The 14513-nt window shown below is 41.3% G+C and overlaps 1 protein-coding gene across 2 annotated transcripts in view; it reads right to left on the minus strand.

Annotated features, from left to right (window-relative positions):
• Positions 1 to 14513, minus strand: part of RBMS3 (RNA binding motif single stranded interacting protein 3) — a 547537-nt gene that overhangs the window by 68394 nt on the left and 464630 nt on the right. For both annotated transcript variants that reach the window (XM_077809306.1, XM_077809305.1), the window contains one exon: positions 6544 to 6590. In XM_077809306.1, coding sequence (XP_077665432.1) covers positions 6544 to 6590 — 47 coding nt within the window. The remainder of the gene's footprint in view (positions 1 to 6543; positions 6591 to 14513) is intronic.

Raw genomic sequence — 14513 nt, forward strand, 5'->3', positions numbered from 1 at the left:
CCCTGAGTCAGGAGAAACAGGAAAAGCAGGCTCCCTTGTTTGAACATTGGGAGAAAATGTCCAAATATAGTGGGGGAGAAGAGAAAAGAAAGTATCTGTTCTCAGTATTTCAAATAAGATTTTAAAATAGCAAGGGCAGCAAGCTGAACTCTGGAGAAAACATAGCAATAAATTGCCATTTTTAAGAATGTCTATATTGTCTGAGAGTGCTGCCCAGACAGCTGGTTTTAAAATGTCTCCATATAACATTTTACATGTATCCTATTTATGAGATAATGAAGGAGAAGACAGATGCATTTTTTGTTAAACTGTTGTTCAGCAGGGACCGAACAGATGCTGTTATTTAAAACCAAAGAATTTTTTGAATACATTTACCTGTGACATTAGCACAATGCATATGTTTTCCCTAGTCCCGTTAGAATGCTCTGCTGACCACAAGTGATCTGTTCCCAGTCAATGGCTAATCAGATTTCACTTTGGCCATGCTATTTTTTAGCGAATGTACTGAGGCAAGCTGTAGACCAGAAATGAAAACAGCAGAATTTACAGGAAACTCCATGGGGAACTAGAGAATAGAAATATAAATAAACCTCACAAGTAAAGAAAAACTGTAAAGGGGAAACCCTTTCAAGAAAACAATGCATTTTTGTTCTTACTGTTCTATTCCTATCCATCAAACATGGAATTATATTTCACTCTCTGGGAAGTTAAAACACTGCCACTCAAGGTAAGAGCTATCAGGTGGAAGACAGTTCAGGAGAGAAACAACATCCTATTTGATCCCCTAATGCTGATTTCCTGCTTAAGCCAATAACTCGATAGACAGCTAACCATTTCATTTTCAGCTTAGAGCTGCAGCTATGTGACTATTATATAAGCTTTTGGAATACACAGTTGGGTAATGGGAAAAATACATGCCTCTCAGCTCCCCGGCCAATGCCATTTATCTGTCATGGTCTGGAATGCTTTCAAACAGGTATCATCTAAAACAAATTATCAGGGCAGTCAGAGACATTCCTAACACATCCACACCAAAACACCATGGAAGAGAAAGGAGAGACTTCTGATAGAACAAACAACTTAACAGGAAAAACAAGCCTACAGTTGTACTGTAATTTTAATGACACTGGGCCATGCTCTGCAGTGGAAAGGGGTGGAAAAGTCTCTCATCCTTCTGGGGGAGAATTCCCTCAGTGAAGAAATTGAGCAAGTCAGCAGCAGGATGTCATAGAATCATAGAATATCAGGGTCGGAAGGGACCTCAGGAGATCATCCAGTCCAATCCCCTGCTCAAAGCATCTTCCGAAGCCCCCTCTGCAAGTCCAGGTGTAGACGGTATGCTGGGGGCAGAACCAGGGACTGGAGGTCATGAGGGCATAGTAGACAAGGGCAATGCTCAATGGCATTGCTGCCCAAAGGCAGGTTGGCTTGGGGTGCCATAGATTAGACAGCTCCCTAGAGCAGCGAAAGTTGCAGCAGCCCAGAACTGGGAGGTAACTTAAAGCCACCTTAGACACCTCTTTCCCTGAGCTGTGAGTAATGCGCTGTCTCTCTTAGAGGCACCTCAGAAACATCCCACTCAAACTCCCTTACACCCATTCACTGATGCGTAAAGGAGTCTAAACTTGTGTAACCTACATGCTGTGGATCCCAAAGAAAGGGTAGGAGCGAAATGTAAAGAGCAGCTTACTCTGATGCACACTTTGTTATACTCTCCTGGCAGCTGCTTTTCTTGCTCTGCTTTTCTCTGTGGCCTCTTAGTTTTGGTGACACCACAAACTTCTTTAGACTTAACATGAGGAGATGTGAGGTGACAGTTGCATTTTTGGTGAGTGTGAGACTGAATGCATACTTCTAATGGAATCTTGGAATCTTAGCTGCCAATGTATACACTGGAGTGGTGGTGGTGGTGGGGGGGGGGGGGGGGCTGGCAGAAGGTATAAGTGACACCAGCTTTGACTCCTTTTTGGCCCTTCTAGACTCACCACTGAATTTGGTCCCCAAATCCACTGGCATTGGAAAGCACAGTACTTTACCAGAATTGTTGATTTTGAGGTAATCGACCTATATGTTCTGGGGTGCATTCTCAAAGACTGAGGCTTAGCCTCTCTTTCTGCAGGTGCAATTTGCACACACAAAATCATTTGCAGGTGCAAATCAGAATTACTGCAATCAAGTTGCTATAGGTGCACATATCTCCAACTCAAAAACGAAGTGCAACAATGCAGCTGCAAATTTTGCAGTTGCAAACTGCACCTGCAAATTGGAGGCTGCTCTTTCATTCAAAAAGAGAAAAAAAAGAAAAGGATCTTTTGTATGTGGATATTATGTGCACAGAGAAAACACATTCACCCACACACCTCGTTACAGGTAAGGAGAGATTTTATAAATCACCTTAATAGAACCATGTTCACAATAAGGGGATACCAAATATCTGGCACATAGGACAGGCAGTGCTCTGAGGGAAGTTTTTGTTTCTAATAGCTCACATATTTCATTCCTACCTCAAAAAAGCAAGTTGGATTGGGAGATTTGATTCTTTGTATGTCACTGCAAAAATGTCAATATGGTTACTATCCTATGGGAGAATGTGCAACCTTTTGCATAGAACATGCACAATGACAAAACCTTATTTGCACAGAAATAAACACCATTTGCTCATGCCTCATGTCCACAGGCAGTACTGAAAAAGTCAGATTCATGAATAGCATCCTGGGGCTAACATAATGTAAGAGTATTACCAAGCATTATCACAGCAGCAAGTTTCCATTGCAATAAGCCACACAGTCAGCTCTCAGCGATGGAAAACACCTCTCTGAGTATCGAGCCCCTTGCTCTGCAAATCCATAGTATAGTCCCCCAGATATCAATATTAAACTGATACAGTACGCTGCAATCTTACACTCAAAACAGGACTAAAACCTCAGCAACATTTTAAATGAGTATGTTTACAATGCAAATAGAAGACTTTTGTATTCTCTTGTACAAGTGCATTAAACAACTAATAGTAATATAATGAATTGTAACACTGATAAGGTAGCACTACCTACTGCTCCCTGAAAAAAAATCCAAGTGCCTTTATAAATGCAGTTCAAGAAAGCCTGATTATAAGACAGAAAAGACAGAGAGAGATTGAGAGAGGAATAGAGCTTCTGCACCATAGTGTGCTGTGACTGGTACTTCAGATGTTCATATTGCATTGTTATGGTACACTAAGGGCCTGATTCTCCACTCCATTACACCAGTTTTATGCTGGTGTAACTCCATTGATTTTAATGGAGTTCCACTGGCATAAAAACAGTGTAATGGAATGGAGAATCAAGCCCTATAACTTAATAGTCTCAAATGAGAACGATCCATTACTTTGTGGAGGAAATGACTTAGTTTTTGTTTTTGTTGAAAAGCTTCTCTTTTTTTTACTTCTGCTATGGACTTTAAAAGAAAATATACAATCCTACAGGTTTCAGAGTAGCAGCCATGTTAGTCTATATTCGCAAAAAGAAAAGGAGTACTTGTGGCATCTTAGAGACTAACCAATTTATTTGAGCATGAGCTTTCGTGAGCTACAGCGCACTTCATTGGGAATGCATCCGATGAAGTGAGCTGTAGCTCACGAAAGCTTATACTCAGATAAATTTGTTAGTCTCTAAGGTGCCACAAGTACTCCTTTTCTTTATACAATCATACAGTAATCAAACTCACAGTACCATTCGGTGATTGGACTGAATCCCATTTTTGTCATCAGAAGAACACACAACTCCTGAGTTAGTGTCCGAACTCAGTCCTTTTCTTAAGGTTTGGCTCTGCTGATAACTCAAAAGCAATACCGTAACCTACACTCCAGCTCCTCCATGAGCTTTCCAGGGCCACCTCTGTCCTAGCTGCCTCTCTCTACACAGCCACTCCCACCTTCCTCATATCCTGTGTGAAGTTAGTAAGTTGCACCTGCCAAAATGAATCCGCAGAAGTTCAGCAGCTTTACGCAGGATTCTAAGACTTGCTAACAGGTACGGTCAACCTTCTTAGGGGTTAGTTTTATCAGTAACTCAAATCTCATCCTAGGCTTCCTCCTTAAGCTTGGCTGGCCCTAGGTTTTCCCTCCTCTGTCCTCATGATCCTGTTGCCTCTCCTTTGAAAGCCACTCCACCTCTGTTGTAAGCTACGTGTTATTAATAAGCCACACCTCTCAAATAAATCAGCTGGATTTTACCATTTTTTTGCAGTGCTCCAGCACTTGTTAACCTGGGTCCCTTGAATAGGCCTGCCCAATCTTGCTACAAGCACAAGTATAATGTCTTGCTTTTGCAAGTACTGGAGTATATTCTCAACTTGATGTTCAGACTTTAGCTGCTCATCTCCCATTATTGCTAAAGAATTACACAACAAGAATACTCGTTACCTGAAAAATTGTGCTAAAATACAGTGTGTGATACAGTCCATCATACCTGAACATATTGAATCATATTTGTTCACCAGCCAAATATCAAGGTGCTCCAAACTTAAGCAGGCACAAATCCCATGAGCTAGTTTTTCATTGCACTTACCCATGACAGCAATGCAACAAAATACATACCATCAAATATGCAAGTATGCATGTGAAAAACGATACAGAATTGCATCCATATGAAGTATAGCGACTAATAGATGAATTGTGGGGGAGTTAAAAAGAAATAATTGAATCAAGGGATAGTGATGTTATTAAGGTGACAGTAGAGACATCTTATTTTTATGATATGTCTAGTACCCGAAGATGGAATACCTACTATATAATTCTCTGTGGGTCAACCATGGTTTTCTACATATTAATAAGTGCTTCTGATGACACTTCATTCATTCAGACTATTGCCATGTGAGCATTTTGAGTGAGACTTTTTATATTAATCAAATTGAAAATGTAATGAGCCTCTAGAAAAAAAGAAAGGTCAAGAGCAGGAATCAATTGTTAATATATGATAAAGAAGCCCTATATTGTTATTTATTTTATATTTTTCAAATAAAAGAACATTTAAAAAAATGAAAAACTGGAATTTTCCATTGGACACTGCATTGCAGAACACATTTTTTTTCCCCAAAGAGCAACCATCTTCAAGCAACTGGGCAATCCAAATGCCTGAATGGTATTGGGTCCTCTGTGATACAAATAATGTGTGGATTTGAAATAACTTTCACTATAACATGACTGAATTTTACAGATCATCATAGAATTAAACATAAAAGGATGTTAGTCACTTTGAGTCAATGAAATTACAATTCCCAGTATGTTCATGTCACTGATACATAGAAATTATTTTTAATTAAAAACCTATTGTTTTGATGATACACTAGTGGATTAAGAACTTTGATGATTTTATTTCAAACATGGCCAACAGGGTGCTACCAGCTGAAAAGTGCACAGTACCACAGAGAACAAGTCAGGAAAGAAATGGATTTGTTCAAGAAAGAAAGAGATTTCCACACAGGACCAGAACTAAAAACACCAGAGTTCAAATCAGGGTTCTGAAAAATCTCCCTTTGGGGTCTTGGGTAAGTCACTTTATTGGCCTATCTTATCATCTTCATCCCCAAAATGAAAATCTACCTTGGAGGGATGCCATTTGTAAAGTTGAGTAAGTTGAAAAGTGTTAATTATTATCATCAATTTGTTTTCCAATATTTGGAATGTTTGTTTTTAAACATCTAAGCTATGCACTAAGAAATACTGAAAAACAAAGTAAGAGTTTCTAATGTTTCATATCTTTTTCCCTTCATGGGAGTCAGATCCAAGATGATAGTCGCTAAAGTGCTTGTATGGAATTTAGTGAGGTCTACCAAGAATCATAAATTTCCCACACTTTTAACTGATGATAATGTAGAATGCAATTATTACAATCAACGTCTCTTTGGTTAAGCAGGCACTGTGAAATATTTTAGATGCAAAACACAACCTATTTTAAAACCATCATAATCTGGCTGGAAATTTTAAACCCAACAAATAATAGCAGGTGTTATCAGGTGGTCAGATAGTTAATGACTGAAGTAGGCAGGCACATTTCAAAAATTGCACCTTCAATTATTTGTCTCAGGGAGTTGTGGGTGAAAAATGAAGGTGAGCATAGTTTATAAGTCTAGCCTAAATCTCTTTTGCTCAAAAACTTATCTAAGGCTTTGTCTTCAGCCTTTTTATTCAGGCAATGCTGTGACAGCAATCCAGCTAGCAGAAGGAACTCAGATTAAGGAACAATCTTAGTACGCAAACCATGCTGGCATTCTCAATAATTATTTTAACTAAAATGAAGTCAATAAAGGGGAAAAAACAGTGTTTGCCAAATGGAGATGGAAACTATTCGGAAAAGAAACTTCTTGTTTAAGTAGATATTACACACAACAGAGAATAAAAACAAAAATGGAAACTATGAAATGTACTTGCCATTGCACACTGACATAGCTTATAAAAGGATTATTAGATGAATTTGCTTCTGAATGAGTTTCACTGCAGGAAGAGAAACTGGAAAGACAGCCCTGCAAATAATTTTTAAAAGGAATTGAAAAGCATACGTTACTTACCCATTCTGTATAGCAGCTGTTGGATCATAGGTCAAAGCCATGCCAGCCTGCACATAGTTAGGGGAAAAAAGAGATTTTTACTCTAGCTGTAGACAAAATGGCATTAAACATTCTTTTACAATTCCATTTAACATGCATTCAGTTTTGATGTACAGTGACTTAAGTCCACAAAGAAAGCTAAAATTTCTCACAGTAGTTTGGAAAGTCTGGTTACCTTCCTCGACAGAGATTTCCCCAGCCTATTGGTTGGGCTAGTACTTTTGCTATCCTCTCCCTATACCATTCTAAGCCAAATTGTGCTCTTAATTACACCAGTATAAATCAATAACTCCACTGTGATCAATGGACTTACTCCACAGTTATACTGGTATAACTGAGGGCCAACTTCTGCTACCTCGCAATGAGGCAGGTAGTTCATAAATAAATTCAGACTGGGTATGAAAGAGTTACGCTTAGGAACAGCTACATTTTCTTTCAAAGACCACACCTTCTACGGCCAGATCACTCTATGATTTCTCTGTACTGTCAGCAGCAGTTGTAGTTTGTTGTCTGGGACAAGTAACATTGAATCTCTGCAGTCAAGCAGAAAAGCACAATCAAAAAAACATGCTGATTACTTTATAAAATATTTTAGAGAATGGCTGTCTAAAGAATTTGTTAAAGCGCTACACACTGCCTTTCTGCTATCAGTCACTGGGACACATCCAGATGGTAATTACTACAGGATCAGACGGTGACCTATGTGGAATGAGCTGGCAATGTCAAAGCAGCTTCTAGTTAACACCTGTCTACATCACCGTTAGCAAACGTGTCGGCAGGCTCAGCAGAAAAGCCAGGGATGGGACAGAGATGGAGAATGAACTAGCCCCCTCACTCCTCCAGTCGGTACTTTTGTTCAGGGCTGAGGCAGACTGGCAGGACAGTTTGGGAAGCACAAGCTCCTCACCATGTTGTGCCACCACTTGAATCTCCAGAGCTGACAACCCACCGCCTCTCATGACTGCTACATTCATTTGCATTTTTTCTTTAAATAGGGGACATTTATTTTTTAAAAGTTTGTGTGTTTTAAAGTCCTGCACAAGATGTGAGTCTCTGACATGGGAGAGGGAGGATAAGGGAGGGAGGGGAGAAGGTAGATGCTCCCCAGGCTCAGCTGCCCAGCAGACCTTCTTTAAAAGGATTCCAGGGTGTGGAAGATCTCTATGGAAAAGTGGACATAAGCTTATGCTGTAATAACCGTACTGCAAGTTCCACATTGTTGACAGGACAAAGGGCATTGCCAGGTCTTATCTATCTAAATATTTACAAGAAACAACCACTGTTACTATCTGAGCACCTGCCCCATCCCACATGGCTCCCCACAGGGATCAGGAAAGGGGGATGGTGCATAGGCTTAATGAGCCTGAGCCTGGTCCTGCTTCTGTACAGGCAGGGGATGATCCAGGCAGGACTGTGGTGACAACAGAGCACAGAATGTTTGTTTGGAGACGGTTTTCTGAAAGGGTGAGTTAACACAAAAGCAGCACCTTGGTCTACAATGTGACCGGCTGTGTTTTCAGAAACAGAAAAGCATTTATTTTCAAATAAAAGCTTTGAATTCAGAGCATCATACTGCTCCACTAACATGGCACTGTGCAATCTGGAACAGGTTTCTCTTCACTCGAGGTTACAATCAGTCCCGGATGTTGGGGCAAGTTTTTGTTTTGTTTTGTTCGTTGAAAACGTCGCTGTTTCAATGAGATCTATACAAAGTTATGTGGAAGCTGTCCCAGGAGACTAAATCCATGAATATGTGGCTAATATTTTGAAATAAGTGTGAAATAAGTGATGTTTATTTTTTTTTTCACTTGAGTCATAGCAAAAAATGGCTGAAGAACATTTCTTCAAACTTAATTTAAAAAACCCCATTGAGTCCTAAAACTGAAAAATTCAGCCTAAAAAATTGTGAGCATCCGAAATAGCGGTAACTATTCACAACCTTAATTCTCAGAACTACTACCAACAAAAACTCTGTATGTGTGTGTGTGCACACGTGTGCATACATGTCCATCTGTCTGGAATATGAAATCATCATTATTTGGAATCCCTAAATATGTAAATTTTAACAAAATATATGATGGCAGAGACATAACAGATGTTTTGTCGTGTTCAGCATGATCTGTTTAACTCACCCATTGCTTCTCCATTCCTTTATACCATTCCATTCCTTTCTGCTTCCTCTGTGTATCGTATTGTTTAGAATAGTCACATTACCCAGAAGTGGAAAGTTTTCCCAGAACACTGCCAATAACACTTGTATACCAAATGTATTTTGCCTGTGATACATTTTAAAAACTTTTTTTACAGTTGTAAAATTTGTTATCGGTGCTACTTTTTAATATCCCTCTGCTAGAAAAGACAACTTAATTAGCATGAACAAGCCCTGCAGGGACAGAAAAAATAGTTCTAACACATTTTTAAACCTCTAAAAATAACTTAAGAGATTTTCTGTAAATCATGGTGTTTTAAAACTTTAATATTCCATGCTACCCCTGCTCAAGGCTGCAAACAAATACTATAAACCCTTGGAAAGGAGGGATCCCAAAGGGTAAGGCAGGAGTTGTTAGATTTGACATGACATATACAACCTTAAAACTGTCTTTGGATCAGAAATTAATATTGTACCTCCAACACCTTGGATCAATGCAATTTGGAGATAAAATTCCAGTATGGGGGGAAAAAAGGAGGAAATATAAAAATGAATAAATATTAAAAAAAAAGTCTGTTTGCCAGCTTCTGGGAAGTTAGCGATGTTAAAACCAGTTTCAGTAGAGACTGACTAGCAAACAGAGTGCACCTGAGGCAGGCAAAAGTACATTTATTATGTAGCTATTTTTCCCATGGATATTTAAACAAATTTTTATGGGTCAGATCTTCTGTTGGTACAAACTGCCATAACTTCATGGATCAATCTATCTATCTATCTACCCATCCATCCACCTGCCCCACCACACACAGATACTCCCTTGCATATATGTTACCATCACATTCCTAGCTTCTATGGGTACTACGGATAAGGAATACTGTGAACATTATCTGCTTGAAAAAGCAAATATGTAAAAAGCCAGATTCTGATACCCTTACTCCAGACTGAATAATACAGGGCATACTTGTGCAGTAAGGTGATCAACCTTTTAACTAAAAATTTTTAATGATGACCACTGTACATTTTACTATTACATTTGCAAATGTGAGCGAAAGCTTCATATTAGATAGCCAGACAAGAAAAATACATGCTACAGTGATATATTTTGCCTAGTAGTACACCTAACACAATATCTCTAACATTCTGCACCTCTGAACAGTTTCAAAGAGCTGCCATTTCAAACAGCTGCAAAATAGAGAATTGTTTACTTCTTTCCCAGCAAATTGTGTAATTCTTCCCTACAAAATTGTACTGGCCTGAGGCCCAAGAGAGCCAATAATCATCCTGCACCAGTGACAGGTTTACAGTCTGAAGTTTCATGACTCATCAGGGCTAGAAATTGATGAGTAACTATAGCCTACGTGAAAACCATCCATTGTTTTCTCCATAATACAATAACCAGAATATTGAAAACACCAGATAAATTATTTGAGGGATAGCATCAGACTTCCATCCAATGATGATGCACACTGCTGGAAGGATGTTCTCGAGAACAAAGAGATGAAGGCCACATAATTCATGCCTCAATTTTTTCCTGTTCCTCAGCTGTGTGAAGTAGAGAATACTGTCTTCCAAGTTTTCTCATCCCTCACTATTACTTATGTTGCAGTGAGGGGATAGTGTCTCCTTCATTCTACTAGCAGTGGCATTAATGATGAAATACTAACTGAAACCCCAGATAGTTATTTATCAGGTAGTTTTTTTGGTTACTGAATATTTGGACCACAGATTTTCAACACCAGATAGGCCTGATGGTGGGACCATACTTTGCTGTTTATTGATCTTTTTGGTGACTGTGTACTTTTGGGTACCCCAGAATTTCAATATCTAACCAGTTCAAAACTTAAATTAAAATCAAAGGGTAGCATTGGCAATTATTATTGTTAATAATAATAAACAACTTCCTGGGTGACTAGAGAATGAGTAGGCTTAGGATATCACAAACTCCACAGAAGTGAAAAAAGATTCACTGATGGGGGAAGTGATTTTTTATTTAGTCTGTTTAAAGCTCTGTTTGTTTTTCTTAACAACTTTTGAATTCAAATGCCTCATGAACAGTTGGAAGAAAGGTCATTATGTTAAAGATTCAACATCCCATCCTCTTCCCTTCAGGGCTAAGAGAGTTCCTAACCCACCTTGCTGGCTCTTCCACTGAAGACCTCCATTGAAACAGAGAAGACAAGACTTACCATTTAGAAGGTAAAAAAACAGAAAAAAAAAAAACAACAAAAACAATCTAAGAATTCCCTACATCTAGTAATTTTGCAGATGACTAGTCTATTAGGATGGCCAGGCATCCAGTTTTAGACCTGAACACCCGGTCGAAAAGGGACCCTGGCAGCTCTGGTCAGCACTGCTGACTGGGATGTTAAACGTCCGGTCGGCGGTGCAGCAGGGCTAAAGCAGGCTGCCTGCCTGCCCTGGCTCCAGAAGCGGCCAGCATGTCTGGCTCCTAAGCACAGGGGCCATCAGGGAAGCTCCGCATGCTGCCCCAGCACCAGCTCTGCAGCTCCCATTGTCCGGGAACCACAGCCAATGGGAGCCAGACATGCCAGCTGCTTGTGGGAGCAGCATGGAAGCAGGGCAGGCAGGAAACCTGCTTTAGCCCTGCTGCGCCGCAGACCGGGAGCTGCCTAGGGGCTAGACATGCCAGCTGCTTGTGGGAGCAGCATGGAAGCAGGGCAGGCAGGAAACCTGCTTTAGCCCTGCTGCGCCGCAGACCGGGAGCTGTCTGAGGTAAGTGCCGCCCAGCCAGAGCCCACTCCCTAAAGCCCCTGCCCCAGTTCGGAACCCCCTCCCACACCCTAACTCCCTCCGAGACCCCGCATCCCAACCCACACCCAAACTCCTTGCCCCAGGTCGGAACCCTGTCCCACACCCAAACTCCCTCCTAGAGCCCGCAGCCCACACTCCCTCCCACAGTTCAACCCTCTTCCCCAGCCCTGAGCCCCCACCTACACCACAACTCCCTACCTCAGCTCTGAGCCCCCTCCTGGAGCCCGCACCCCACACCCCCTCCCTCAACCCCCTACTCCAGCCATGAGCCCCCTCCCACACCCAAATTCCCTCCCGGAGCCCGCACCCCACACTCCCTCCTGCACTTCAACCCTCTACCCCAGCCCTGAGCCCCCTCCCGGAGCCTGCACCCACTCTCACATCCCAACCCCAGCCCTGAGCCCCCTCCCAGAGCTCGCACCCCCTCTCACATCCCAACCCCCTACCCCAGCCCTGAGCCCCCTCCCACACCCAAACTCCCTCCTGGAGCCTGCACCCCACACTGCCTCCCACACTTCAACCTCCTGCCCCAGCCATGAGCCCCCTCCAAACCTCTTGGCCCCAGCTCAGAGCCCCCTCCTGCACCCCAAACCCCTCATCCCTGGCCCCACTCCAGAGCCCACACCCTAGCCAGAGCCTGCACACCCTCCTGCACCTAAACCCCCTGCCCCAGCCCTGAGCCCACTCCTGCACTCCAAATCCCTTGCACCCAGCCCAGAGGCCCCTCCTGAACCCCAAACCCTTCCTCCCCAGCTCCACCCCAGAGCCCACACCCACAGCAGGAGCCCTCACCCCCTCCCGTACCCCAACACCTTGCCCCAGCCCAGAGCCCGCTCACTCTGAACTCCTCATTTCTGGCCCCACTCTGGAGCCTGCACCCTCAGCTGGAGCCCTCACCCCCTTCCACACCCTAACCCCCTACCTCAGCCCAGTGAAAGTGAGTGAGGGAAAGCAAGCGACGGAGGGAGGGGGGCTGGAGTGAGTGGGGTCAGAGCCTCAGGGATGGGGCGGAGTGAGGGGCAGGGCAAGGGTCTTTGGTTTTATGCAATTAGAAAGTTGACAACCCAATAGTTTATACTAAAACATCCTGTTATTATTGTTAGTCTGTCCTCTTCTTGCCCATTTATTTTTTGTCTCACCTACCTGTTACATCTCGTCTTTGGCATTTTAAGTTCTTTTGGGTATTTTCTTTATATTTATACAGTGCCTAGCTTGATGGGACCCTGAGTAATTGCTCTTGGTGCTAATACAAATAAATAGCAACAACAATATTAAAACCTTTCAGGTCTTCTGTACACATTATAGCAAGGCTAAATGGGCACAAATAATTTTTTAAATCTTCAGTTCATCTTTACATTTTTTTTTTTGTGGTTGATAACTAGCTATTCCCGAAATAAATATTCTCTCTACCACATATATAGCTGTCAACGGATAATCTGAAAAGTTTATACCAGTGACTATTAAAGGCACAAGGAACACCAGCTCTATAAAAACTAACTAGTTTTGATCCATGGACATTAATCATGAAAAAACACACTCTAATTTTCACTAACTTCACTCTCATTTTAACTACAATGAATTGTGAAACTTCGAAGGCATGCAAGAAAATAGGTATTTGCAATTTTGCAGGTTTTCAAAAGAATGACATTTTAAATATTTTATACGATAGTTTTCTAATGACTGACACCAGAAGATGAACAGATTCTAATGAAACTACTCACTCTGCATCTTTCTTCAGACTTAAAAATCCTTCCTTGAAAAACACACAGGAAATAACAGAAAATTTTGCATGTCTCTGGAGGGCAAGGGTTAGTTTAGAAAGGAAGAAACTTGAACACCCTCATTCAACATTTTACTTTACTTAATTCCACGGGCACAAAAAATTGTGCTCAGCCTCTTTTCTCTTTGTTATGATTTAAAACATAAATGAGCAAGTTTCCCTCATTAACAAGACCCCCATTTGCATTGTGTATGTAAATTATAATTTGTGACTCACACAAAGAAATTATTATGTTGTGGAATGATTAGTCAAAAAACCGCACAGCTCAAAACCTATGAAATAAGCCAGGTTTATTTTTTCTCGGTAGACTGTTTCTGAACTCTAAGAGCAAGGGCTATATTCTGAACAATATTTTCCTTACACAAACACAAATAAAGACCAATGCATGGTAAGGTCTAGCCATTAAATTCTGTGAAACATCCTTCATTTGTAGATTCCAAGGCCAGAAGGAACCATTGTGATCATCCAGTCTGACCTCCTGTATAACACAGGCCATAGAACTCCCCCAAAATAATTCCCAGAACATAATTTTTTAGGAAAACAGTCAATCTTAATGAGAATCCACCACAACCCTTGGTAAACTGTTCTAGTGGTTAATTACTGTCACAGTTAAAAATATACACCTTATTTCCAGTCTTATTTGTCTAGCTTCAGCTTCCAGCCATTGGATCATGTTACGCCTTTTGCGGCTAGACTGAAGAACCCATTATTAAATGTTTGTTCTCCATGGAGATACTTACAGACTGTAATCAAATCACACCGTAACATTCTCCTTGTTAAGCTATATAGACTGAGCTCCTTGAGTCTGTGACTATAAGACACGTTTTCTAATCCTTCAGTCATTCTTATGGTTCTTCTCCAAACCCTCTCCAATTTAGCAACATACTTTTTGAGTTGTGGGCACCAGAACTGAACCCAGTATTCCAGCAGTGGTCGCACCAGTGCCAAATATAGAGGAACTCCTACTAGATATTCCCCTGTTTATGCATCCCAGGATCATGCTAGCTTTTTTTGGCCATAGCATCATACTGGGTTCTCATTTTCAGCTGATTATCCACCATGACCCCAAATGTTTGGGCAACAGTTTCTATAAGAAGCTATACCCTCATATTGTTACCTCCGAGACTGAATTTTCAGTTACAAACTGCCTCCCCCTACTATATAGATCTATCTATCTCTGCATGTGCAAATCTATGGTGACATCTACATTTATCTAATCTATCTACACAC

This window comes from Eretmochelys imbricata, chromosome 2 (assembly GCF_965152235.1).
Source record: "Eretmochelys imbricata isolate rEreImb1 chromosome 2, rEreImb1.hap1, whole genome shotgun sequence".
Classification (NCBI taxonomy): Eukaryota; Metazoa; Chordata; order Testudines; family Cheloniidae; genus Eretmochelys; species Eretmochelys imbricata.